Source organism: Garra rufa, chromosome 3 (genome assembly GCF_049309525.1).
Source record: "Garra rufa chromosome 3, GarRuf1.0, whole genome shotgun sequence".
Taxonomy (NCBI): domain Eukaryota; kingdom Metazoa; phylum Chordata; class Actinopteri; order Cypriniformes; family Cyprinidae; genus Garra; species Garra rufa.
This window is the reverse complement of record NC_133363.1, coordinates 50,537,072-50,562,665: the sequence shown is the minus strand read 5'-3', so window position 1 is coordinate 50,562,665 and position 25,594 is coordinate 50,537,072. Positions and strand designations below refer to the sequence as shown.

At 37.0% G+C, this 25,594-nt stretch overlaps 1 protein-coding gene across 3 annotated transcripts in view; it reads left to right on the top strand.

Annotated features, from left to right (window-relative positions):
• Positions 1-206: 206 nt before the first annotated feature.
• Positions 207-25,594, top strand: part of serpinh2 (serine (or cysteine) peptidase inhibitor, clade H, member 2) — a 31,289-nt gene continuing 5,901 nt past the window's right edge. For 2 of the 3 annotated variants that reach the window (XM_073837260.1, XM_073837258.1), the window contains exons 1-4: positions 207-340; positions 2,507-3,132; positions 14,078-14,170; positions 14,238-14,470. In XM_073837260.1, coding sequence (XP_073693361.1) covers positions 2,514-3,132; positions 14,078-14,170; positions 14,238-14,470 — 945 coding nt within the window. In that variant the 5' untranslated portion in view covers positions 207-340; positions 2,507-2,513. Of the gene's footprint in view, positions 491-2,506; positions 3,133-14,077; positions 14,171-14,237; positions 14,471-25,594 lie in introns of all 3 variants that reach the window. The other variant, XM_073837259.1, reaches the window with a different exon arrangement.

Sequence of the window (25,594 nt, the reverse complement as noted above, 5' to 3'; positions counted from 1 at the left end):
AAAAACTAAAAGAGAGCTTAAATAACAGCGGTACAATGATTTTGCAGGTCAAAAACATTGCTTTTTGACACTTTACCCCTTAATGTTATAACACTGATAAAGGGTTAAAAACAACTCCACTGATTAGGTATCGCAAAGAGGTTAATGCAATGTGCGAGATTTCTGGAAAGAGGAAAAATACCCGGATTGAGCCCGGAGAGAATACATTCGGCTGGAGGAAAAGTGAGCAAACTGTGAAAAGACCCTCCTCCGCCACGTCTGAACCTGCCCTGTCAGTTCCTTTCAGCTCAAACCCCGCAGAAGAAGACGAAGAAACGAAGGAAGCTTTAATTAATTAACGGTACAAGCAAACAAGGAACTTTTTCACTTTGTTTTTTGCCCCTCAGTTCTCCGAGCAGACGGAACAGCTGCGTTCGCTCAGCAAGCGCAAAAATCAACATCTACTGTTCCGCCTGTATAATATCCTCCAACGTCTGCTGTTATTTAAGGGGTTTGTTTATTCTGTCTTTTCTGTGATCTCTCGGATATAAAGCGAAATTTCCGGAGGACGTTCTTCGGTTTATGGTTTAGATTTAAGAGGATTGTAACGTTTATTTTAGTGATGTATAGGCCGTGAAGATGCCTGGTCACTATTTAATGCGCTGTCAGCAGCGCCACTTGAATGGAAAATGAATTTGAAGTCGGGATTAGAGTGTCAGAAGATGGAGCCTTCTGACAAATTCACCAGGGTAACCATATTTGCCGCCAAAATACCATATTTACTACTGTAAAAATTTAAAGTAAATCTCATTTAATTTTATCTGTCATTGTTTAATTTCGTTTATGACAGGAAACATCACAGTTTTATCATAGTTATGGCATTTTGAAGTAAACTCAGGTTATCACAGTCATTTTTTAAAGGGAGCTGAGCAAATAAAAAAAAAAATCCTTTAGAATATTGTTAAATAGGATGGATTGTGGCTTGGATCCCAGGGTCTAGAGCTGAGGTTCTTGAAGCTAGCACTGCAAAAGTTAAATTGATATAGATAGGTAAACAGTGCTTGAATGGATGCCAATGATATAATTAAATACAATAAATTAAAAACAAACAATTTTGGAGAGTCTCCAAGAAGCTGGTGTCCTGAGGCCTCACAGGACCGTAATCCATCCTCTGGGTTTAGTACTAAAACGTAAATTACTATTTGTAAAGATAGATGCAGTGAAGATTTGTAAGTATGGGACTGATAGTTATCCATCGAAAAATTTCTAGAATTAAAAAAAGTTGGTGTTGCATATCAGAATTATAGGTGCTGTATTTAATTGTTTGACTGTATAAAGTATAACATGTTTGTAGATATTTAGGAAACATGGTAAGTGCACATATTTGTTTCTCCGAAATGCTGCAGCCATTTATTCTATGATGAAATGTGTGCTCTGTGTCTGTTTTTGTTTTGGTCTGTGTGATTCCACCAACAGCCAATTTACCCAAAAGTATTTCGACACCCGGGTTGCCAGAGGGTGTAAAACTTGGCGTATTGCAGCTGTGGAAGCCAGCAAACGAACTGGGGTCAAAGATCGCAGGTTCTACCCCACCTAAAAAGCCCTGGCTCACCAACTTATCAACTTAAAGTGCAAGGCTTGTCGCTGTCCATTGTCCCTTCGCAAAAACCCGCCCTGTGTAGTTAATGTTGATATGTCCGACAAACAATGCCACGCTCACACTACACATAATGTTCTCACGGATTTAAAAAAATACATTGCGACAACAGTCACTGACAACACGCCGACAGACAATTCAGAGCATTTTTCATACCATTTTTCCATAAAACAAGGTCCAACTGTAAAGTGTTGCCATTTTTTTAGTAAATTCATACAATAAATACCCTTTTGTGGCTCTTTAATGTGTCCTGACAGATCACTGTATTGTCTTATTAGATCAGTCGGCACATGAACCAATCGTCTTCTCTTATTTACTTAAAGCACAAAAAAAAAACATGAATGAACATCAGAACGTATTTTATTTAAATCGTGGAAAGATGTCAATACACAAAAGTTAATCTACTCTTCTGTCTGATTTGTTTGTTGGACAAAATGGTGGACTCTGCGTTATGATCGCCTGTCAATCAAGCTGTTTGCGAAGGGTCAATTGCGCTCATTCCTTTTCTGTTTCCTCAATCTGGCAACCCGTGTAAGCATTGAGTGAAAATGGGTGGGGGTGAGAGAAAAAGCTCTCTTCAATATTTTGAATTTGGACTGCAGAACTCATTTCAACCTCTGGCTGTCAATATTAAGCATTTGGGAAAAATAAAAGTGTTCGACATCAGTCGAAAAGAAAGTCATTTCAGAGGTAAAGCAAAAAAACATTTTATTCTTTTGAATTTGGTGCACCAGTTAATTATTACCAGAAAAACAGGAATATGTGGTATAAAATAATGAGATAAGTTTAACTTTAATGTTGACTCTAGCAATGTAATATACTTAGCATTTGTGGAATGATATTTTAATATTCTCTCCCTTTCCTCTTCAGTCCTGCAATGGTGCCCATCTCTCCTGTTGCTCTCCTGTTTCTACTAGTGTTGGCTCTACAGAGCGTCTGGTCATCTGCTTCACAGGAACCGAAAGTTCAAAGCTCGCCTCAGCCAGAAATCTCCAGATTACATCACCCCACCTGGAGCCTGGGGCTGCAGCTGTATAGGTCGCTCCGCATCGACCGTTCCCAGACCAACACCTTCATCTCTCCACTTCTGTTAGCCAACTCCCTGCTGGCTCTAGAGGGTGGAGCTAAAGGATCCACAGCAGGCCAGTTTCATGATCTCCTGAGGATCACCAAAAACGATAAGGCCTTTGGAGAAGCTTTAACCAAGGCACTTAAATCTGTGCGTGAAGCAAATGGAACCAGCTACACATTGCACAGTTCCTCCGCACTGTTTTCCAAACAAGCCCCTAAACTGGAGAAGAGTTTTCTGGAGAAGCTCCAGACCCACTTTGGGTTGCAGCATGTGGCCCTGGAGGATGCACAGAAACAGACTGACATGGAGAAGCTCCAGTCCTGGGCTAAAAGTGGAATGGATGGAGAAGAGACAGTAGATCTGGAACTGGCACTGCAGACCAAACCTGGAGCCATGATCCTGGCCAATGCACTGCACTTTAGAGGTGAGAAGAAAAAACAAGTTGGAAACTAGTTTAGCTGGTTTAATCTAATTCTAGAACACAATTATATTCTAATATGATATTGTGTTGAGTTACAAGATGAGGTTGAGGAAAGTTATTTTAATAATCACAGAGTGCGAATAACATAAAATAGGCCATGGCGTATCTCAAAGACCGACTAAAAAGCTTCTGTGAATAACATGCTTTAGGAACAGGTATTAGACACAGTTAAAGTAAAGGTGTGGCTTGTCAGCTGTACTTAGAGGATCAGGATAGTTGTGTCTAATCTTGAAGCTTTACGGTCCATTATGTGTTTGGACTTTAGCCAAACGGCATTGCAAAATTCATGGTTTCATCCTTCGCTGATGCACTGTAAAACCTGACTTTACTTAAATGGCTTGTGGGAAGTGAATGCTATTATTTTCTATAATTTGAGTTCTTTGTGATGTTTTGTTCATGAGCTAATCAGTGTTTTTGAATGAATTGTAGACATGAAAGATTTGTAGACATGCGACTTGTAAAGATTTATATTAGTGGTTAAATCCAGTTCTGTAATAAGATTGGCAGATCGACGTTCAAAGAGCGCTGATGTAAATTCTAACAGCAGTGCAATTTCAATCATGAACTCAAGTGGGATTAGAATCATTGATTCAACTGATTTGTTTCATTCAGGAATGAAACAAGAGACTGCTTGTGTGGCTGTGTTCCACTTCACTTTTAGACACACACTTCTGAACTTCTCTAAGCACTTCCCCTCGGGGGAATCCCCGCTGCTGTTTTGAAGTGCGTTCCAGTTCGTGAAGTAGACGAGGGAAGTTTATATGGGCAGATCCTTGACCCCTCGATTTTGACCGAGGGAGTGAGTCTACTTCATATGCACACTTCAGCTCCATAAACCGCAATGCATCAGTGCAAATTAATACATTTTTGATGAAATCCTAGAGCTTTGTGGCTCTCCATAGACAGCAATCCAACTGGGACGTTCAAGGCCCAGAATGGTAGTCGATAAAATAGTCCATGTGACGTCAGTGATTCAACCTTAATTTTAGGAAGTTACTTTGAGAATACTTTTTGCGCGCTAAGAAAAAAATAACGGCTTCATTCAACAATTTCTTAACAATGTTCTTACTACCTTTCTGGGCCTTCAACATGCCTGTTTTGTTGCTGTCTATGCAGGGTCAGAAAGCTCTAAAAAATATCTTAATTTCTATTTCGAAGATTAACAAAGATCTTACATGAGGATGAGTAATTAATGATACAGTTTTCATTTTGGTAGGGCTGGGAAACGCCTCAGAATCGAGAGTTGATTCTAAAGGTTGGAATCGATCCTATCAAGGGAAATCAACTCCTCATTCAGAGCCATTTTTAGTTCAACAAAGCTTATAGATGCCTCTCAAATGGAAGGCTGCATCCTACGAAAGCATCATCGTTGAACGTCAATTTATGAAAATAAACTGAATGAAAGTCAGTACTGAGCTCGTCTGAATTTGAGGATGCAGTCTTCCGTTTGAGAAGGACCCATTAATCCCTCTTCCTCACTAATATTTATTGGAAGTCTGATTCGTTTCCACGATAAGGTTCTTTCGGATAGATTGTTTTAATGAACCAGTTCAAAAAAACGATAGTTCTTTTATGGTGGAACTGACAAATCCCATCAATACCAGAACCAGGAATCGGACTCGATTCCAAAAATTTTGGAATCAGACGGCCCTAATTTTTCGGCGAACTAACCCTTTAAACGTTTTAAAAACAAAACTTTTACATTTAGTTCTTTTCATTTCCAGTTCATTGCCAATTCCAAGGTCATTGGTGACTTAAAACAGTTTCACACTCACAGATATCGCCTCATATCTCAAAAAAATGCATGAAGTGATATTTGAGCCAAATAGGATCAGACAAGAGTGGTCATAGCACCGCTGGGCTTCTGCTCTCTTGCATGCTAGAGAATTAGCTAGTACAGATTGTGCTGCTGCTTGATAAATGGACTATAAGCAGTTGCACGACTGATTCTGAAGGTGAAAATTTGCTTGGAGGATAAGGAATCACACTTTAGGGGGTGTGCAAAACATACGTGTGACTATAGTGATTTATGTTGGTGTAGCAAATGCACCTGTGATGTGTTTGCTTATGTGTTTGTATGTATACACACCTGTTTTGTGTTCACGCTGGGAAGTTTTGATTTATTTTGGAGGACTGGTGTTTAGCGAGCAAATTGGTTGGAATAAATGATTCATTATTTCAATGCAGTTTTCATTACAGTTTCCAAACTACAGTCAAGTGATTTACAGATGCTCTGTGAATCAGACTGAACAAAGTATTTATTAAAAGCATCCTTCAAAAGAGTGATGCTTTATAAATCGGACATCAGCAGTTCATGCATTCTCCTTCACACTCAGCCTGCAAGGTTGATGACAAACCATCACCAGTATATCAGGAAGAGCCTATGCATCTTTCCAGGAGAGGAGGTGTGTCATCTTAAATAATTTAGTAATGATCGTCTGCATCTCCTGCCCTCCAGTGAGTGGCTATATTTCTCATACAATACTCTTCTGCTAACTGCATATAGTCCGGTATATACTGCATACTGCCTGTTATTAAAAATTATACTTGACCCTGGACCACAAAACCAGTTATAAGGGTCAATTTTTTTAAATTGAGATTTATGCTTCATTTGAAAGCTGAATAAATAAGCTTTCCATTTATGTATGGTTGGTTAGGATAGGAAAATCACTTTTAAAGTTGTTCAAATTAGCAATGCATATTTCTAATCAAAAATTAAGTTTTGATATATTTATGGTAGGAAATGTACAAAATGTCTTTATGGAACATAATCTTTACTTAATATCCTAATAATTTTTGGCATAAAAGAAAAATGCAATGTATTGTTGGTCATTGCTACAAATATACTGCTATATATTGCTACATATATACTACTATTTACGACTAGGGGTCTAGGGTCACGTATCTGTATGCAACAGTGAACGGAAGTGTACTGCATTATTGCTACATGACAATCACTTTGGAATTCTGTGAATGTCATTGTCTTATCAGCTCTGAAATAAATATGGTTATTCAAATCCACGCGTGCAGAAAATTAGCATAATATGCGCAGAACACATGCTTTTGGTCCTTATATTATATTTTTATGCAAAGCAACTTAAAGTGCATTCAAAGTATGCATTTTTATCAGTTTATGCATTTCCCATGGGGATCGAATCCATGACCTTGGTGTTGCTGGCACCATTCCCCATCATTTGAGTTACAGGATTTTTTGCGAGATGGCTTTAGATTTGTGTCAATCATACGAGCACCATGGTTCAATGTGTAAACGCTTGCATGGTAACTATTATGCCAAGGCTCTGATTTAGTATTTTTAACCCTGAACCCATGTACAGACATTTTTAACTGAAAGAAAACATTTTTTGACATGCTCGAGAGGGTAATTTTCTTGTCTTATTATTATTGAGCTGTAATAGTAATATTGTTTTTGCACAAAAGCCGTGCAGTACATGCAGTACCGTGTTTAGTCAAATGAGAGACAGTTCAACAATACTTAAGTTTCTTGTCACTTCCAAGAAGATACATTAAATATGCTTGAAGGGCTTAAAACGAGTTTTTAACATGCCGGTGCTATATGCTGTTCTACTTCACCGGAGTTCTGTCTCTCTCTCTTTTTGTGCATTGTCTCACCCACATGCTGGAGTCTTGTTCTACTCATCGATTTCTTTGTCTGAGTAATACTGGCAGGTGCTTTGATCCTATTTTAAACACAGAGCGATGGGAACGGAGCGGTAGGAGGAGAGCTTCTCTCTACTACCAAACGCAACAGGAAATCAAGTTTGGATTGATTTTAGGTTGATAAGCAATCTAATTAATTTCTTTTGTTTTATGTTTTGACTTAATTACATTTTTTTTTTCTCCGTTCGTAAGCAAGAAGCGGGAGTCGGTGGAAGTTCATTAATTCAGCCGATGAAATATACAAATTAGATCAGACAATAGATTGGGCCCTGTGAATGAGATTATGAAAATTGAATTCATAGTTTGGATTTATAATTTAAAGGCAGTCAGTAGTCGCACCGCTTCAGGGTTCTATAGTAATTCATTTAGTCGCCAGTGTAATATTAACTTTGTCCGAAGCTTTTTCATCGCCTCTCTGATGGGTCGTTTGTGGACTTTTACTCTTAGTGTTAATCTGTGAGCCGTTTTTTTTTATTCTCCTGAAATCCATTTAATCATGCATGTGCCTGCTTCAGATTTTTGAGCCAAGTGGATTTGGATTGCAACTTTCAAAAAAATTAATAGGAATTTATAGGAAAAAGTCAGAATGTGTGCCTTCTGGAGATCATTTGCCACCCCCCCCCCCCATCCCATACAAGCTTTTCTAAAGATCCAGGATTTTATCAAAAATTGCATCTATACCAGTTTACTATTAAAAGTGACAATAGCTAAAGAGATAATGTAATATTTTTGAGTTTTTTTTTTAAATAACACAGCTACACTGTATTGCCAAAATTATTGGCACACCCCCTTCTAATGAAAAGGTTGGACTACTTCAGTAATTTCCATGAGTACAAATCTTAATGTTTAAGCATGTAATGATGTTCTAGGGAATTGTGTTCTTATAATTTTACAGCAACAGTTTGGACAGGACTCTTTCTATTCTAACATGACAGTGTCTTTGTGTATAAGGCAAGGTTCATAGAGAAATGATTGATTCAGTCAGTGTGGAAGTGCTTGACTGGTATGCATAAAGTCAAGTCTTAATCCCAGCTGAAATCCTCTGGTGTGACTTTAAATGCAGACCTTGAGACAAAAACTCATTGCAAAAACACCAATGACTTCTACATACGCTATGGACAAAAGTATTGGGACACCCCTTCTTTAGAACAGAAAAATCCACTTCTAAAACTGTGGCAACAAAGATGGAAGCATAATTCATGTATTTAAAAATTGTATTTCCATCTCTGTTGCTCTGTTGTTCAGCTGGGATTAGAACTTGGCTTTTTGCAGACGAGTCAAGTTCTTCCACACTGACTGAATCAATCATTTTTATTTGAACCTTGCTTTATACACAGAGGCATTGTCATGTTAGAATATAAAAAGGTTGTGTCCAAATTGTTGCTTTAAAATTATAAGTACACAATTCCCTAAAATATTATTATATGCTTAAACAGTAAGATGTGTACTCATGGAAATTACTAAAGTAGTTAAACCTGTTCGTTAGAAGGGAGTGTCTCAATACTTTTGGCAATGTAGTGCATGTCATAATTATTCAACCCCTATTAAACATTGCTGTTTTTATGTCACTTATTTGTATGGTGGGGAACAAAATTGTCTTAAACACAATAAAGTCTTTAGAAAGTCTATTAAAAAACAGAATTAGCTTGAGTTGTTACACATACATACAGTTAGCCCATGCATGTGCTGAAGTTGAGTAGCAAAAATGGCAAAGTCAAGAGAGCTCTCACAAAAGCTACAGAGAAGATTAGTTTTATTACATTAGAAAGTCTAAGACTTCATGAAGATTTCCAAGATATTAAAAGTTTGCAGAGACACAGCTGGCAGCTTTAGTTCTTAGCTTAAAATGTGTTGTACCACAAAACCTTTGAGACTGTTGATAAAAAAGCACAATATCATAATAAATTTGATCTGAGCAACTGAGAAAAAACCTGCAGTGTACAGCCAAAAACTTGCAAGATGACCTGATGAAAGGAGGAAAAACATTTTAATGCAGTGTATAAGAAGAACACTAGACAAGTATGGCCTTCGTGTTGGGGCATCTTGCCAAATGCCACTCTTGACCAAAAAGAACATAAAACGCTGTCTTGAACATTAAAATTCTTTTGGGTAGACCCGTGGAGTTCTGGAAGAATGTTTTATGGAGTGATGTGACCAAACTGGAACTTTTTGGTCCCGTGGATCAGCGGTATATCTGGTGTAAAAAAGGCATGAGCAGAAGAACACCATCTCCATCATCAAACACTGAGGCAGGAAGTGGAAATCATGACCATATAAAGGACATCATGGAGTCTTTGAAATATCAGGCCATTTTGAATTGTGATGCCTTTGGTGCGATGACTGAAGCTGATGATTAGTAGACTTTCCAGCAGAACAATCATCCCAAAGTACACATCCAAATCTACTTATGCTTGGTTCATGGATCAGTCATAGAATGTTCTTCTCAGAATCACTCAGATGTGTTTTAATAAACTGTCTCTAATAGTTTACTGATGCCTTTGTTGAATTGTTTTCATAAAATTTTGTTCTCCGCAGCAAAATGTCTTGCAGGTCGAGGGGGTTGAATCATTTTGATCGCAACTGTATCTGAAAAAAGAAACATTCTCTCACTTTCAGCTGCTTTTATTTCCATATATCAAAAGTCACAGTAAGTATGAACAGCTATTTCACCAAGGCACTTGTGAGTTCTTGGAACATATCTGAGGGGACACATGGTTACATGTGGTTTTCCACTCCAAGGACGATCAGCTGTCCTTCCTGTCTCACTGTAGCACTGTCTTAAGCGTCTTGCCTTACAGACATTGCAGTTCATTGCTCTGGCCACATCTGTAGTCCTCATGCGTCCCTGCAGCAGGATAATGGCATGTTCATGCAGGCGAGCAGGAAACCTGGGTATCTTAGTCAGTAGAAAGGTCTCTTTAATGTCCCAAGTTATTATAACTGTGATCTAATTGCCTACTGCCTGTAAGCTGTTCCACAGGTCCATGTGCAGTAATTGTTCTTTCAATACACTCTTTCCAATACAAATGTGTAAAGTCTTTTTGGTTTTTACAAAATTATCTTTAAAAAACAGTATTCTAAAAAGGGACATTACTTTTTTGATGATATTCCTGCCTGGAATGACTGGTAGAATTGGCTACAGTTCTCTGATGCATGTACAATTCATAATTCCAGGTACACTGAAACAAATAGCCAGGCACCATGGAGAACTGGATTGGAGCTCATAGCAGGGGGCAAATGGAGAGCCACAGGTGTGGAGTGAAGGCAAGACAGAGGTGAAAGATAAGAGATTTTTTGGGGAATGGTCAAAGGCTTTAAAAGGAGTGAGAGAGAGAGGGAAAGAAAAAGGGTACTGTAGGCCGATTCCTGGTGTGTTGTGGTGGCAGACACCACACTAGCTCATTACCTCAGCCTTTAAACCCCAAAAAACAAGCACACACACTTCACCCCAAACAGCAGCCCTGCTCCGAGCACCAAAGGATCCGGAGAGAGAAGATGAAAGCGCTTTAATTCAGAGCGTTTTAGCTTTATTGTTTGTGGCTCGGTTATTACTGAAAATGGGCATGAGAGAGCCTTCAAGATGCAAAACCACACAATAGCTGCATTGTCTTTATGCTCTGTAATTAATGAAGAAGGTATGAGTGTCTGTCTCTTGCGAATGCTTGTTGGGTCATTCTGTTTCTCTCTTCCAGTCACAGAATCTCCCAGGATGTTTTCTTTCTTTTGATTGCCAGCCAAGACCGCAGTGACAAGAATCCTTGTGTGGCATTTCAGAAACTCGCATGGCAGAATTCCCCTTTTAATGCTCGCAGTTCCAAGAGCTTTGCCACCCCATAATAACTGACAGATACCATGCCATGTGTTTTGAACTTTAGACTGATCAAATTTCATCCCCCTGTATAATTATTGAAATCCAACTGCTCTGGCTCTTGGCTTGTGTTCACAAGCTTAAAGTGAACTGCTAGCATACCATTGAGGCACATGCAAAGCTTGGCACGGGGCCGAACCGAAAGGTTTGCTTTGCCTACACAGGATCAGGTGTTTCTCATAATAAATGACAGTCGAGCGACTCGTCTCGGGTTTGTGAAATCAGACTCTTTTCTTTAAAAAGGAATTCTACCCTAGTTTCTGTCTCTTTGTTTTGTTTATTTTCTGGTTTTGTTAATGGTATTCCTAATTATACGTAAGGAATATGTTTTGAATTCCTCAGGAGGAGGATGTGTAATGCTGAAAGCAGTGGTTTTGGGACCAGGAGTGTTTAAAGGTGATTATGGAAATTTCATCTTGGGTGGCACATTCCTTGTTAAGGCACAGCAAAACTAAGGCCTGGATAAACTGCAGCTATAAATACAGAAGTGCGATCAGGTGACTTTGATGAGAAAGTGAAAAAGTAGCACCAAATTAAAAAGGGGCTAGAGATCCTTTTAATAACTGCTAAATATTCAACAACCCTGAAAAGGAATTGAACATAAAAGCCAAATATAAAGATTGTATCAGAACAAAATATCGTAATAGTGGCTTTTGGAGTTGAGACACCGATTTTTTTATTTTTTTATTATTATTTAATATGTTCCTTGAGTTCACTTGTAAAAAATAAATAAATAAATATGTGGAGAAATGATTAACCCTTATTCTGACGCTCTGTCTAAAATGACCTGTTTTAAGAGGCAGGTCCTTTAAGAATTATCAGTAATCCGCCACTGTTATGATTGGCTAATGTCATTCATAGCAAACAGTATCAACGTCCCCTCGCTATTGCATGTGAGTGTTTTGACAATCTAATCAAAATAAAACAGCCATTTCCAGATAAAGCATTGTGAAATAATCTACTTACAGTTTGTAAAGCAGCTGCAGTAAGATCCAGTACGCTTCATCTTTCAGCAAATGTTTCTTTGTAAACACTCCATAGGCCTCGTTTACAAAACAGAATGCTCTGGACATTCCTCAGACACGATCTGGGATGCCATTAAAAAAAAACTATCCACTTGTTCCTTGTGCTGGGATCCTTATGATATCTGTACAAAGATGCGAACAAGTTATTTAAAGGTGCCATAGAATGCATTGATACAATATTTTAAATTGTTCTCTGATATCTACATAGATGGTATATATACATAGGAAAGGGCAAAAATGGTCCAGAAACGGTTTTACAAGTTCATTTACAATGCTAGGATTTGTCCCTAGAATGGAATGGTCTGTTATTACCTTATTTGGAAGGTTCATAAATAATAATGATGAGCTCTGCTCTGATTGGCTGTTTCACAGAGTGGTTCATTTCAGTAGCTAGCCGAGGAGGAAAATATATATTTAATCACGGAGCTTGAGCCGCTATTAATATGCGGGTCATTGAAAGTGCCATTTTGAATGCACTGTCATTTTACTTTCACTTTTGTGATCACACGTGCTCTGTGTAACGTTATACTAGAGTGGCAGTACCACATATTTTACAAGCTTAGATGCTTGGTAGTGATGCTCAGGATCTGTAAATCATTCGCCATCGCCCACGCAGTCATCTCTCTGTTTATGCGGTAAGTGAAATCATATGTACTGCAATGTAACAGGCTACCGCTAGCAATAAGCTAACCATGTCCCAGTGAAGAAAAAAAAAAAAAACATGTCCCAGTGGCTGGCTTTATTTTATTAGATTGCCTTATTTGTTTTTCTTGCCTTTCTGAGTAAGTTACAGACACCAACCATCCCTGCACTTAACATCTCCTGCACAACCTGGAACATAACATTTATTCTCGTGAACTGCCATTTTTGCTATTGTCCTCGTTTTGTTTTGTTTTTTTTACAATAGCCTACCTGCTGAACTTCTGATGATTGGGCTATGCAAATGTTGGTGGTGTAACTATTAATGATCGCGACTCTTACGTAATAGTTGCTGTTATGTTAGGATTAGCCTATTTTTCAGTGGTCTTTTGCAAACACCAGATTTATATAAGAAGGAGAAAGCTATGGTGTTTGAGACTCACGGTATGTCATGTCCATGTACAGAACTGTTATTATTCAACTATGCCAATGATGTTTTAAGCTGTGAAACTTTTAGGATGTTTTAATGGTACAAAGACTTCTTATATGCCAAAAGATCAAGGCAAATTTGATTTCTCATGATCATTAAAAAAAATGAACATTTGTAATGTTTTCTATTTCTATATATATTAAAATGTTATTTATTCCTGTGATGACAAAGCTGAATTTTCAGCAGCCATTACTTCAGTCTGTAGTGTCACACGATTCTGCAGAAATCATTCTAATATGCTGATTTGGTGCTCAAGAAACATTTCATATTATTATCAGTGTACATTGACTTTTTCAAAATTCTTTGAAAGTTGAGAAGAACAGCATTTATTTGAATATGAAAGTAGAAACAAACATGTCCATGTTTGCAGTTAATGTGACAAGCTATACCAGCTAGGACACCTGTGTGACACATTTTTAGGTCCTTGGGACCTGTTATTTATAAACAATTGTGAAAATGGCTCTGGATATTTAGAAATGTAGAAAAATTAAAAAGCAAGATTTTGCAGGTGACACTTTAACATGTTGTACTTTATGCAATTATATTCAGACGTTTTAAGTGAGGCTTAAGTGTCCAAATAATTTTGGGGGCTAGTGTAAGTCCAAATAACACGTGGCAAGGTTTGAATTGAGTTGCAGAGGCCGTTGACTGCCTTATGTGTTATGTGTGTCTCCTCTTGAACAGCAATATAGTGCTTCTGGTTCTGAGAAATACAATAACACGGCCTGGCTTAACCCCGTATTGTCTTGCAATCATCCTTAGTATTTGATTTGACTTGATTCTGCTTTTTTCGCTCTTTCTTTCTCATTCTTTATCTTTCCCTTGACTAATCCAATAAGGTGAAAAGACTGTGGAAAAGAACATGTGACTGTAATACTGCTAATAGTCTCTTTATCGAATCTCATCTTTGTCAGTGAATTTAATGGGTGTAATGGGCTGTAATAATATGTCCTATGCCTCCCCTGCACCCCTCCTCTCGCCTTTTCTTTCTTTTATCTTTGCTTCTTTTTCTGGCATGGCTTCTATATTCCTTTGTATGATTTGACTCATCAAAGCCTCAATGTATGTCAGTCATCCAAACAGTTGGCTGTAAGATGATTTTATTCAGTATTTTCTAATAGTTTGTGTATGATTGTTAAAATGCTTGTTCATCAAATCAGTGTTCTATGTGGATTTTTCTGTTTGTAGGATTTTGGGATCAAGGCTTTTACAATGAAAACCAAGATTTGCGCAGCTTCTTGGGTACCAAATACACTAAAGTTCCCATGATGCACAGATCAGGTAAGTTCCACTAGTCATTTATCATTGAAATACACAACAAAGAACTACCAAATGTTTGTTTTCCCAGGTGTATACCGTCACTATGAGGACATGGAGAACATGCTACAGGTGTTGGAACTGGGCCTTTGGGAAGGGAAGGCCAGCATGGTGCTGCTTTTGCCCTTCCATGTGGAGAGTTTGGCTCGGCTGGACCGTCTGCTGACCCTGGATCGGGTGGAGAAGTGGCTGGGGAAACTGAACTCCACAAGTATGGCATTATCCCTCCCGAGAACCAAGATAAGCAGCACGGTCAATCTGCAGGTAATAGTCTAAATATTGTACATATCACTTCCTACACGGCCGTTATGAGAGTGTGAAATACAATTTCAAAACATTACGTTATAGATAAATATTCTTAACATACAATGCAGATAAGACTCATTTAGAAAGCTAATGGAAGATATCCAGATATGACATTAGCATAATGAGAACGAAGCATAGGTCATAGATTATTCTCATTCAGTGGGAAAGCTATTTTCCTTTTAATGGAAATTGTGTTTGCACTGAAATTGCAGTCAGGCTTTGGAATGCGGTTTTATGTGTCTTAGGACACTGAGCTATGGTCTTTCTTTTTTAAAACATTCCTCAGATTTGCACTGTAAGTGCTTCCATTGCCATCTTGTGCTGCTCTTTTTTGATCATCAGCAGGCTGAGCATGTTGCTTTGTTGACCTGTTATCAGGATGTAGATTTTTTTAAGTCATATTCATGAATATATCCTTTAAATTCAACTAATATTTTGTCATGTCATATTTATTTTAGTCAATTTTATGCCTTATCAAATTGTAGGTGACTTGTCTTGTTTGACTGCCAGGGCATTGCTTTCTTGAGTTTCTTAGTGGTTTATATGTGGTTACTGAGTTGTTTTAGATGGTTGTGAGTCTGATAAGTACTGTCATTATCTGACATGTTAGTATAATAGTATAGTACACGTTAGTATAGTATCGTTCAGAAGTTTAGGGTCTGTGCATTTTTTTTTTTCTAAAAAAAATTAATTGCAAAATTATATATATATATATATATATATATATGATTGCAAAAAATATATATATTTAAAAAAAAATCTAAATCCTTAAAATATCACAGTTTCCACTAAAATATTAAGCACGATTATTTTCAACATTGATAATAAAAATAAATGTAATGTAATGGCTGCTGAAAATTCTGCTTTATTCCATCACAGGAATAAACTACATTTTTAAAATATAGAAAACAGTTATGTTAATAGGGCCCTATGATAGAATCGTAGAATAGAAAATGAAATTTGCTGTATAATGCGTAATGCCATGGAATTTGCGAAATGTTGGATGAATAAATCAAAAGTAGGTTAAGTTTTAAGTCAGTCTGTGAATATTAAGCTGCATAAATACGATTTAAATATGAATCGTGCATGTTTTGCATGTCTCTGTGTGAATAAATGGTTCAGACGCTCGGTTTCATTTACTATACACATACTGAAGCGCATGCGACACTCGCGGTGTTTTCAACCTCTGGCGCCTCAATATTTTTCTGGTAAGTAAACACTGTTAAAAATTGCAGTTAAATTGTAAAAAAAAAAAAAAAAGACATGCATTAATATTTCTTTAATTCACCATTACAACGGAGTCTAGAAAAATGTAAATGGAAAAAATTGAATATATGAGTACATGAACAAATGAACATAATCTCTAGAACTGCCCTAAGAGTCACTTCATGAGCATTTTACTGTTTCTTGTGAGAAAAACTATTGTCATATCATATACAAACAGAAACTTAAAGGTCTTCACAGCAATCCTGTCAAAATACAAGTTTGGTTTAATGTTAAGAAACTGTGACAGAAATATGTTACTTAATGTAATGATACAAATACAATTATTATTAAAACATTATTTTTAAAGGAATTTTTACCAGAAAAAATATTTTTTCTGGGAAAAAAAAACATTAATTAATTAATTAATTAATTAATTAATTAAAAACAAACTACATTTAGTAAAAATAAAACTGAATTTGAGAAGAAGAAAAAAACCTTTTTCATAGGGCCTTAAAGATGTGATTTTTGTTAAACTTTTATTGAATTGCTGTTAAATTGTGTAAGCTTTATGATTTTGAATAATTAGACATGCATTAATATTTCTTTAATTTAACTATTAAAACAGAGTGTAGCAAAAATTTAAATGAAAAATTAAATGGAATGATATTTAATAACATTACTGTTTTTACTGCAGTAAACAGCATCCACTCACACCCCAAACATTCTAATGTGGTTGATTAAAAATAAACCTAAAGAAAAATAACATAACTGCTTCAAAATCGGCATTTTTTAGTATGGGTATTTAATTTACATTATAGAGCAAAACGTCTAAGTATCATACATTTATGTTTGCCACAGACTTACTTAAAAATGGAAAAACCCCATTATAGAAATTCATAGGAAAATCTCGAGGGAACCCATGACCAATTAGTCTTCTGGGTTTTAACATCACGGCTGCAGCACTCTATTCATGTTGTGCAATACAGACCTCAACGCAGGGCTTGACAGTGCGAGCATTTGCGACTAAAAATAGATGTGTGCGAACTGTAAAATATAATACATAAAAGGTTTTTTAACAAAAATACAAGCAGATAATATCATCCAGTTAAAATGCACAACACCGTTATATGCTGCGTCAAAGACATGCACTACACAGTTTTAAAATATATATATATTATGTACAGGCAAGCAGATGAGCCCAGAACTCGATACATTAAATTGCACGTTAAACATTTTCCTCCCATAGAAAATTATTATAAAAAAAAAATTATTATTAAAAAGTATTAATTATTAAATAGAAATAATTAAAAGAAAACCTAGTGTACTTTTGTATTCAAATACTGAAATGATTTGCTTTGAAATGTCTCCTCATAATCCTTTGATTAAAAACTCATTATTTAAAACATTTTCGTTGTGCGCCTAAAATTCTTTGTGCTTCTTTTTTCAGCTTTAACTCTAAAAAAAGTAAGCGTCAAGCCCTGCAACAGAAAGTCTATAATTGCATGCCTGTGTTGCCTCCAAGTGTTTCCCATACAGACTAATGACTCTCCTGGCATCCCAAACATTTGGCCTGAGCCCTTGGAGAGATGACATCCTGGGTTAGAAGCTTAGCAAGACTCTTTCCAGCAGGTCGGCCACAGGAAGCAGCTTGGACTTAGACAGCAAAGAGTGACAGAGTTTTAGAATAGCACAGATGGTTCAGTCTGCACTGCGGAACAGATCTGGATTTGGACGGCAGAGAGTGACAGTGACTGTGGCGGGCTTGTTTGGGCTGTTGAGTTCAGTGGATGAGACCGTGTCTGGTATGATTGGCTCGTGGGTAAGCACATTTGGATTCTTTGGTTTCTTGCGGTGGGTGGATATGTCAAGTACGCCTTCGTAGTGCTCTTCTCGTGGATCGTTGAGGTGAAGTGTTTTGGAGCTTGATGAATGATTTTGTGACATATGCTGTTGGCTCTCCTCTCTCCTCACTCACCTCAGTTTTCTTTTTCCTTCCTCGTCTTCTTTCCTGTCTCCCTGCCTGCTCATCGTATTTGTCTTTTCTCTCTCCAGCTACCTCTCCTTCCTCCCTCTCTCAGCGTCTGACCTCAGCTCATCTATCTCCTGCCCGGTGTCCACTGGTTCCTCCCACTCATCCTTCGTCTCCCTTGCTTTATTCATCACTTCATCTACCACCTCAATCTTTGTGTCTGCCCTCTCATTCTCTCTCATTTCTAGCTGGTCAGAGTCCCTGTAGCTCATCTTCTGTCTCGCCCCTTTTCTTCTCTCACACTTATTCTCTGTCAAACTTATGTTTTCTCTCTTTACCACGTTCATATTTGCCTGCACTTCTTTATGCAGTCTTCTTCTTGTCTTTAACTTTTTCTTTTCTCTCATATGTGTGGAATATTTCAATTTTTATTCTTTATTTAGTGGAATCATCTGTGACCTTCTTAACTTTTTCTATGGTCAAAAAACACAATTTCTTTTGCTCTCTATGTTTTATGGATGCATCTGTTTTTTAGTGCTTGTATAGATGTGCGTAGTCAGTTTCTGTCAGATAAAATCGACAGTTTAAAAATTAATTTGTGACCCTAGACCACAAAACCCGTCTTAATTAGCAGGGATATATTTGTAGCAATAGCCTAAATAACATTGTATGGGTCAAAATGATAAATTTTTCTTTTATGCCAAAAATCATTAGGATATTAAGTAAAGATCATGTTCCAAAAAGATATTTTGTACATTTCCTACTGTAAATATATCAAAACTTAATTGTTGATTAGTAATATGCATTGCTAAGAACTTCATTTGGACAACTTTAAAGGCGATTTTCTTAATATTTAGATTTTTTTTTGCACCCTCAGATTCCAGATCTTCAAATAGTTGTATCTTGACCAAATATTGTCCTATCCTAACAAACCATACATCAATGAAAAATATTTATTCAGCTTTCAGGTGATGTATAAATCTCTTTTGACTGGATTTGTGGTCAAGGGTAACATTTTTACACAAATGGCTTTTTTGTGACTTCCGATTCAAACTGATAACAGTATGTCACATATGGTAGAGAAAAAAGTTATTTATTTATTGATTTATTTTTTTAAATAAATTGTATGCATATTTTGTAACACTTTACAATAAGGTTAATTAGTTAACAGTAGTTAACTACATTAGTTAACAAGAATTAAGAATGAACAATACTTCTACAGAATTTATTAATCTTAGTCAATGTTAATTTCAGCATTTACTAATGCATTATTAAAATCACAAGTTGTGTTTGTTAACATGAATAACGCACTGTGAACTAACAAACAGTGAATGACTGTATTATTATTAATAACATTAACAAAGATTAATAGAGTGTAAAAATGTATTGCTCATTGTTCATTCATGTTAGTTTATACATGAACTAATGTTAACAAATGACACCTTATTGTAGTGTTATCTATAAATTTAATTATATACAATAATCACATAATGAAACACACACAGGCATAGATATAGATATATACATTCACGTATAAAGTTTTGACTTGTTTTTGTATGAAATAAATGTATATAAAATAAATGCATATACAATATGTATTTTTATACATTATAAACTAGTAATGTAACAGTACTATCAATATCGTGGTATCGCCATAGCAAAACTGTCTCGATATCATCGTGGTCACATGATGGTATGAATTGATAGGTCTTCCAGGCAAAAAGTGTAGATTTTTAAAATATATTTAAACTTCTTATTTTAACAAAAAGGTCTTTAAAGTTTTGTTTTGGGTCATTATGCTTTGGCACAGTATCTGTCAAACGAACTAAAACTGAAAGCACAATGTGTCTTAATCCTAATCCCTAATTTAGACTGAGACAGTTTACCACATCTAAGAAGAGGGTTGAGTCCCCTTTAGAGTTCAGGTACAAGTCAATTCACTGACTTTTTTTCTGACTTAAGTTTTTGTAGTTGAGAACATGAGTTGGAGCTCTTAATTTAGAACTCTTAAAGTGCTAGAGATAGAAGAATTTAACTTTAAATTAAAATATATAAAATTTTCATTTTTTCAATCTTAATTTTTTTTAAATATCACAATAAATATTGTAATGTGGGCTTCATATCTAGGTATTATTGTACTGTGAGATTTTGATATTGTTACATCCCTATTATAAACACAATATAAACATAATAGTAATTTAAATAATTTTCTTTAATTAAAAATGTTATTTAATTATCTTTAAATTTAAAAAAAATAAACAACCAGTCTTATCAATCTTTAGAAAACAAAATTACACACATAGTCCTATTCAATTTGGTGAATGTAAAGGATGAAGTCATTTATATTATTTTCTTAATATCTTGAGTGCATACGTGCTTAAATTCTATTTCTATTATGATAAGATCTTTGACCTCCTCACACTCCCTTGTGGCCCCCATTGTTCCCCACAGCCCATTTTGAAAACCCTTGGTGTAGGGTAACTGTCCCGGGGTAATGCTGCAGGCAGATGACAAACCATCTAAACTACAAGGTTGGTTTTATCCTTATGGTAGACAGCAGATGTCAAGAAAAATATGTCAAGAGTCCAGTGACAGAAAAGGGTAAGAATTCAGAGAAGTAGAGGTTAAAAGACACAGATAGAGTAGAAAAAAGGTACAACAAAAATGACAGTTGTTGAACTAGACAGGTCAAGCGGGGCACAACCGTTCCCAGGGCGCACAGAGAAGTGAACGGTCGCTGTAGCGCGGGGCAGCGTTTTGTTAAAGTCTTGTAATGTTGGGCGAGAAATATAAGCACCCGCATGCCATGTCCGCTTATGCAGCCCTGCTCATAAGAACAAGATTTTGACATTAACATGAGCGGTAAGGATGCCCAAGAGAGACCTAGAAGCTTGCTTTAAAAGAAACCCACCGACAGCCCAGACATGACTCCTTTTTTGGACTCGCTGTTCACATAAGTGATGCCCCAGCGTGCGGAAAGAGGCCGAAAAGTCCTGCCACGGCTGCATGACATGAATAGAGCTGTATTACTTCTCTGACAAGTTCTCCTGCTGCTCCCTCGCTCTCCACATCCTTCTGCTCTCTGTCTGTTTCTCGGCTCTTTCATGCTCTCATCTGGCTTTTTCTTTTTTTTTTCCTGCCACACACATACACACACTCCTTCGTGTAGTATCTGAAGAAATATCACCGTAGGTCAGAGACACTTGATTCCTCCACTTTTATATGGGCAGTGACAGAAGAGGCGCGCTGAGTGCAGCTTTCCTCTCCCTCTCCGATCGGGTCGAAGTGAGCAAACACAGCCTCCATCTCGAGGCGTTAATAGCGTTTCCACCTTTTATCTATCATCTCGCCTCAGAGCCTCAGCCTCCAACATGGCCGCCAGACGCTCTGTCACTCTCGAGTCGCTCTAGGCCTTCTGTCATGCTCCCGCGTGGATGTCTTCGGTCTCGGGAGGAGCTGCCATTATCCTGATTTCCAATCCGTGCGCTTGCGTATGCACTAATGTAGCCGTGCTGCGTGGCTACGGGGGCCCGGCTCGGGGCAGGATGACCCAAATTGGACTGACGTGCAGCTGGAGAGGTGAGTGGTTGTGAGGGAGGTGGAATGGGGTTGAGTGCTGGAAAGAGAGAAAGAGACAGGGAAAGGGCAGGAGAGCGGGCGAGCCGGATAAAAATATCCGCTCTGGTGGTGCGGCTGTGGGGCCGGAGCTCAGGAACGGTTAGTGCCAGGCGATAGCGGCTAACAAGAGATTGAGTCTGGACTCCATAACGAGCATGAGGGGTCGAGGGGTCACCGTCTGCCTGATGCCTGGCAAACACACACAGCCAGACACACTGACCTTAAGAGTCTGACGCAGGGATACACAGAAAACACTCTCGCGCACACACACTTATCGTGCCAAGGCCTGTGGATGCCAGTGTGGCCGTAATTGGATTGCACAGTTCTCTCTGTGTGCCAGAGAGACAGAGGGTGTCAAGCTAACATACACACACTCATTGATGAGGTCATGAAGTGGATATGGTGTGTGTGTGCCAGGACTTGGGAAAAGCCTGTTGTATTTGGACAAGTCTTTTAGAGCGCAGTACCACGCCGTGATAAAATGCTTATTGGTAGTCTCATACAAATATTGACATATCCTGTTTATTATGTATAATAACTTATAATTTATAGACATTTAAAACCGGCTTTTTAAAAACTCTTCATCACATTTGCCAAAAGCAAGTGAATTTATATTATTATTTGTCATAAATATTTTTTGCCAGCCATGAAGCTATATTCCATTAATTATACTAATGATTCTTTTAGTGCTTCTGAAGAAAAAAAGTTTGGAAATAAGACACTGTTCTTTTTTTTTGTTCTTTTTTTTCCTGCCCTCATCAGTCTGGTGCCAAATGATGAGATCATTTCAGTTGTCAACAAAGCAAATCAGAAATAGATGTAATTATTGTGAAAGACTTTTTAATGAGGCACAGAAGTGTCATTAATGCAGTCTAGTAATTAGACCTAACTATATTAGATACAACTAAGTAAACAAAAATGGGAATTAATTATATTTAATTAATTATTTGGTAACACTTACCAATAAGGTGTCATTTGTTAACATTAGTTAATGTATTAACTAAGATGAATAAACAATGAACAATACATTTGATTTATTACACTATTTATTAATCTTTGTTAATATTAGTTAATAAAAATACAGTTGTTCATTGTTTGTACGTGTTCTCAGCGCAACTGATTTTAATAATGCATTAAGAAAGTAGAAGTATTGTTCATTCTTAGTATATGTTAACTAATGAAACTTATTGTAAAATGTTACAAATCATTTTTTATAAAATGTGACCCTGGTCCACAAAACCAGTCATAAGGGTCAGTTTTTGGAAACTGAGATTTATACATGATCTGAAAGCTGAATACATAAACTTTACATTGATGCATGGTTTGTTGGGACAATATTTGGCCAAGACACAACTATTTGAAAATTTGGAATCTGAGGGTGCAAAAAAATCTAAATATTGCGAAAATCATCTTAAAAGTTGTCCAAATGAAGTTTTTAGCAATGCATATTGCTAATCAAAAATTAAGTTTTGATATATTTACGGTACAAAATTTACAAAATATCTTCATGGAACATGATCTTTACTTAATATCCTAATGATTTTTGCTATAAAAGAAACATTTATCATTTTAAACCATACAATGTATTTTTGGCTATTGCTACTTAAGACTGGTTTTGTGGTCCAGGGTCACAAATGACCCCTAAAATCTTTGAATCATTCATTCATACCCAATCCCCCCCCCCCCCCAAAAAAAAACAAGAAAAAAGAAAATTCTGTCATCAGTTACTCTCATGTCGTTCGAAAGCCATTAGAACTGACGAAACAATGATGAAATATTTTTAATGAAACTTAAGAGATTTCTGTGTCTACACTGGAAGTCTATTACATCAAAACTTTGATGTGCAAATAAGTAAAATAAATAAATATATCTCAAGTGACTTAATCAAAGTATTCTGAAGAGACGTGATTGCTTCGTATGATGAACAGATTTAATTTAGGCGTTTGTTTACATATAAACATTGATCAAGTCACATACATAGAGCACGTCAAAGTAAACATCTCTCAGGTTTAATAAATCTTTATTTGTGGTTCGAAGATGAATGAAAAGATCTGTGAGTTTGGAACAACATGGGTGAATAATTCATGACAGCATTTTCAATGTTTAGGATGAAGTAATCCTGATGAAGTAACTGTTTACGAATACCAAAGAAATTAATGTTTTAGTGCTGGAAAGTGATTTTTGCCTTAGAAATTCTGTGTGATTTCTCTTATTTCAGTTAGCAGACTGCTGATAGCCGCTCTGTGTCACCCTGGCATTATGCATCTTTTAACTTAAGTTGGAGGCTCCCCCTGGGGGAGGGTTTTGTAACTGCTTCAGAAGATTCAGAAGTGTTTTTAATTTACTAAGCAACCTGCTTATACATTTGGAAATTGGTTTGCAATTATTAAGCTATTGATTTTAGTTGAGCCTTAATGGTTCCACTATGTAGTAAAAAATATTTATGGAGAATTAAGTATAATATATTTATAAAAAAGTACTCTTAACAAAATCAAACATTTTGAAAATCAGTCTCTTAAAAGCCTTTATTTATTTATAGAATCAGTGCTTGCTTTCCCAATCCTGTTTATGCCTTTATTCTTAAGCATTTGTAATGAAATGTCAATGTTGCTGTCACACTATATTTTTGTTTAATATATAAATGTCATGTGTTAAAGGATTCACTAAAATAAACTGATTAAAATTACTAAAATTTCCTGATAATTTACTCACCCCTATGTCATCCAAGATGTTCATATCTTTCTTTCTAGAGTTGCAAAGAAATTAAGCTTTTTGAGGAAAACATTCCAACATTTTGCTCCATATAGTGGAGTTCAATGGGACCCAACAGGTTAAAGGTCCAAATTGCAGTCTCAATGCAGCTTCAAAGGGCTCTACATAATCCCAGCATAGGAATGAGAGTCTTATTTAGCAAAACGATTGGTAACCACAAATGCTCAACTTCACGCATTACATAGTCATGTTGGAAAGCTACCAACCCAGTTGGACAAACCGACCCAGTGTTTAAAAGGCAAAAGTGCTAAGAAAGTTAAAAGTCCTTAACATAAAAAAGGTAAACAACAATGTTGGACAATTTTGAAGCTGGAGGAGAAAATGGAGTTCTTCACCCACCCTACACAGACGAAGAACTAACCATGCATGACCTTTCCAACGTGATTACGTAATGTGTGAAGTCACGGATGTTCATCGCAGAAGTAGTGTACAATGTGCATTTGTGAAAAATGGCCAATCTTTTCGCTAAATACAACCCTTATTCCTTAGCTGGGATGGTGTAGAGCCCTTTAAAGCTACATTGAAACTGCAACTTGGACCTTCAACTCATTGGCTCCTATTGAAGTCCACTATATGCAGAAAAATCCTGGAATGTTTACCTCAATTTCGTTTCGACTGAAAAAAGAAAGACATGAGCATCTTGGATGACATGGGTGTGAGTAAATTATCAGGAAATTTTTATTCTGGAAGTGAACTAATCTTTTAACACAGCTCTGTTTTGTCTCTTAGCAAGTTCTTGTAATTGTGAGAAGAATTCCAGGAGATTGATAAACGGCGTGGCGTTCTTTGCGGCAAAGTATGTTGCAAAGGATAAACAAAAAATAATAATATTGTGCATGAAGAAGAAACAAGACAGTGATAAAGAACTAAATAATGCCCAAGATGTTTTCTGAAAGGCAAGCTGACTGCTGTGATGCTGCAAGGCTGAATAAAACAACTCATCGTTCTGCTGGTAGGCCATCTCCACCCCTTACATTCCCATGCACCATCTTGGTGTATAGAAAATACAACATGCAGTCGACTCCAGGGCTGTTACTACTTGTGCGTTATTCATGAGCTGTATGTTTTTGTAGTTGCGTTTATTGAGGTAGGCGCTTGAATTATTCTACAATATAATGCAGAGTTTGCTAAAAAATGGAATGCAAAGATAGGCTGCATTTGGAAAACTTTGGCTTGAGACAGAAACAGACAGGAAGAGCGAGTGAGAAGAGAAGAAAATAGAGACGCTCCATTTCCACCCAATGAACAGCATTAGAGCTGAACCATGTTTACACAGCCCTCCTCCTCGCTCCATCTCTCTCCCTCTCTCGTTTTCCTCCATCTGCCCATCACATTTACTGCATTAGTTGGGAGTCTGTGTGCCATATTACTACATGATATTTATTAGCCTCCTTTCATCTGTTTCCAGTGCAGAAACTACTGTACTCATCTGCAGACCCATCACTCAATCCCGCTGCCTGCTGGGCACGTCTCCTCTCCGCAAACGTGTCATTAATTCATTTGGGGCTCGATGCACC